This window comes from Carlito syrichta, unplaced genomic scaffold (assembly GCF_000164805.1).
Source record: "Carlito syrichta isolate Samal-C Ts95f unplaced genomic scaffold, Tarsius_syrichta-2.0.1 Scaffold312035, whole genome shotgun sequence".
Lineage (NCBI taxonomy): Eukaryota > Metazoa > Chordata > Mammalia > Primates > Tarsiidae > Carlito > Carlito syrichta.
This window is the reverse complement of record NW_007256131.1, coordinates 60723-63168: the sequence shown is the minus strand read 5'-3', so window position 1 is coordinate 63168 and position 2446 is coordinate 60723. Positions and strand designations below refer to the sequence as shown.

General features: G+C 59.2%; 1 protein-coding gene across 1 annotated transcript in view; it reads left to right on the top strand.

Moving 5' to 3' along the window:
- Positions 1-6: 6 nt before the first annotated feature.
- PLPP7 (phospholipid phosphatase 7 (inactive)) overlaps positions 7-2446 on the top strand; it is a 21954-nt gene continuing 19514 nt past the window's right edge. The window contains exon 1 of the mRNA XM_008069439.2: positions 7-272. Within this exon, the coding sequence (XP_008067630.1) occupies positions 32-272 (241 nt within the window). The 5' untranslated portion in view covers positions 7-31. The remainder of the gene's footprint in view (positions 273-2446) is intronic.

Sequence of the window (2446 nt, the reverse complement as noted above, 5' to 3'; positions counted from 1 at the left end):
CCAGTCGCAGCAGCTGCCCGAGGAGGACTGCATGCAGCTGAACCCGTCCTTCAAGGGCATCGCCCTCAGCTCCCTGCTGGCCATCGACATCTGCATGTCCAAGCGGCTGGGGGTGTGCGCCGGCCGGGCCGCGTCCTGGGCCAGCGCGCGCTCCGTGGTCAAGCTCATCGGCGTCACGGGCCACGGCATCCCCTGGATCGGGGGCACCATCCTCTGCCTGGTGAAGAGCAGCACGCTGGCCGGCCAGGAGGTGCTGATGAACCTGCTGCTGGGTGAGTGCGGGCCGCCGTCCAGGCCCCTGGGGGGGCGCCCGCCGGCCCCAGCCGGCCCGCGGGCCCTGGAAGCCGGCTGGAGCCGTCCAATGAGGCTAAGTGGGAAGGGTGGCCCAGAAACAGCAGGCTCCGGCTTGGGGACGTGGGAGTCGGGGACACAGAGATGGGGGCTGCAAAGTGGAGGCCCCAGAGGCAGGGGCCCGCGGGACCCTCGGAGGAGGGCCCGCTCTCCGCGAAGTGCACTGCTGCCCAGGGGTGAGCTGACGGGAGGCTGGGACCAGAGGCGGCGGGCTCGGGGGAGATGGTCAGGGGTCTGGGAGGCATCCCGGAGTGGGGTCTTTCCCAACTCCCACCCCACGGCTGGGGTCCTGGTTCCTTGACCGCAGGAGGGCAGGGCTCGTGAGCTACCGTTCAACCCACCCTCCAAGCTCAAGAACCTAGCAAGCTGCTCAGGATCCTCCCACAGGGTCTGGGGACCCAGTCGCTCCCACCCACTCACAGCCTTCCGGTGTCCTTACCTGTTCCCTCCCCAGGGCGGTCGCTGGAGAAGGGGGTCTGGGGCCCAGCCATGGGTCTGTTTTTCCAAAGTCTTTGCCACCAGCGTCTTTCAGATTAACATTCCCCTGTGCCAGGTGCCACGTGGGACCCATGTGGAAGCAAGCTGTCCCCTCCACCCGGAGGTGACGCCCAGGCCCCGTCCGGCCCACCCCTCCAGATACCTCAGGATCCCCAAGGCACTCTAGGAGCCTCTACCCTCCATGCCCAGCCCATGCTGGTTTCCTTGCCGATCCTAGAGTGGTCCTTCTTCAGGGGGACAGGTGGGCCAGGGGTCTCAGGCAGAGCAAACATCAAGAAGGGGTCTTGGCTCCAAAAGGCTTGTGAGTTGGACCACTGAAAACTTTGGTTCCAGAGGAGGTTACAATGGAAGCATGCATCTCCCTGCTCGGGTCTCAGAGAGTCTGGAGGTTCCACCTCTGTGGGCGGGACTTGGGGAGGAAGAAATTGTCAGATGCTTCTTGCAGGAGACCGCTGGGTCTGTCACCACTGAGGTTTTCTTGGTTTTTGTTTTTTTGTTTTTACTTGGAGTCTCTGTCACCCGGGCTGGAGTGCGGTGGCATGGTTACAGCTCATTGTAGCCTCGACCTCCCAGGCTCAGGCGATCCTCCCTCCTCAGCCTCCCGAGTAGCTGGGACCCCAGGCCTGTGCCACCACACCCTGCTTATTTTTTTATTTTTTTCTGAAGAGACGAGGTCTTGCTATGTAGCCCAGGCTGGTCTTGAACTCCCGGGCTCAAGCGATCTTCTCACTTCTGCCTCCCAAAGTGCTGGGGTTACAGGTGTGAACTGCCACACCCGGCTCTTGTTCTTATGACTAGGTCATTTACATTCCATCATTTATCATTTTCTCCTGAAGAAACAGTCCCACAAGGCTGATGCCATTATTTTACGGGTTAGGAAACTGAGGTTCCTATAAATAGAGCAAGCTGACCAAACCTCCAAGCTTGAGATTTGCACCGGGTCCAAATCATACGGAGACATACTGGTCTCTGCTCTTTCCAGTGTCGTGCCCTGGGCTTGCGAGGGAGGGAGAGCCCTGGGGCCAGGAGATTTCAGGGGTAGAAGCTGCTCTCCTTATCCGAAATTTCACATAGGGCGGCAACTCCAGAGGACTGTGTTGGGAGTTAGGCTGCCTGCTGTGGATGGACAGGGTGAGACCCCACACCCCTGAGCCTCCCTCTCAGCCCCGCCCCCTAAGACCCAACTTCTTTCTTCCTTCCCATGTGATGAGGGAGATAGTGAAGCTGTAATTTGTAGAGTGTTTTTTTGTTTTTGTTTTGAGATAGGGTCTCACTGTGTTGCCCAGGCTGGTCTCAAACTCTTGGACTCAAGTTATCCTCCCACCTCTGCCTCCCAAAGAGCAGGGATTACAGGAGTGAGCCACCATGCCTGGCACTATATGCCAGGTTTTGCATAAACCACATCATTTACTTCTAAGCTTCACCCCAACCCCCGAGTGTGGTGCTGTTCTTAGTCCCCACTTAAAGAGGAGGAAACTGAGGTGCAAGGTGATGACGGGCCCAAGGTCATGCAGCTAGTCAGTGAGGGAGCTGGGATTAGATCTGGGAACAAGCCGGGCTTGGTGGCTCAGCCTGTAATCCCATGCCTTTGGGAGGC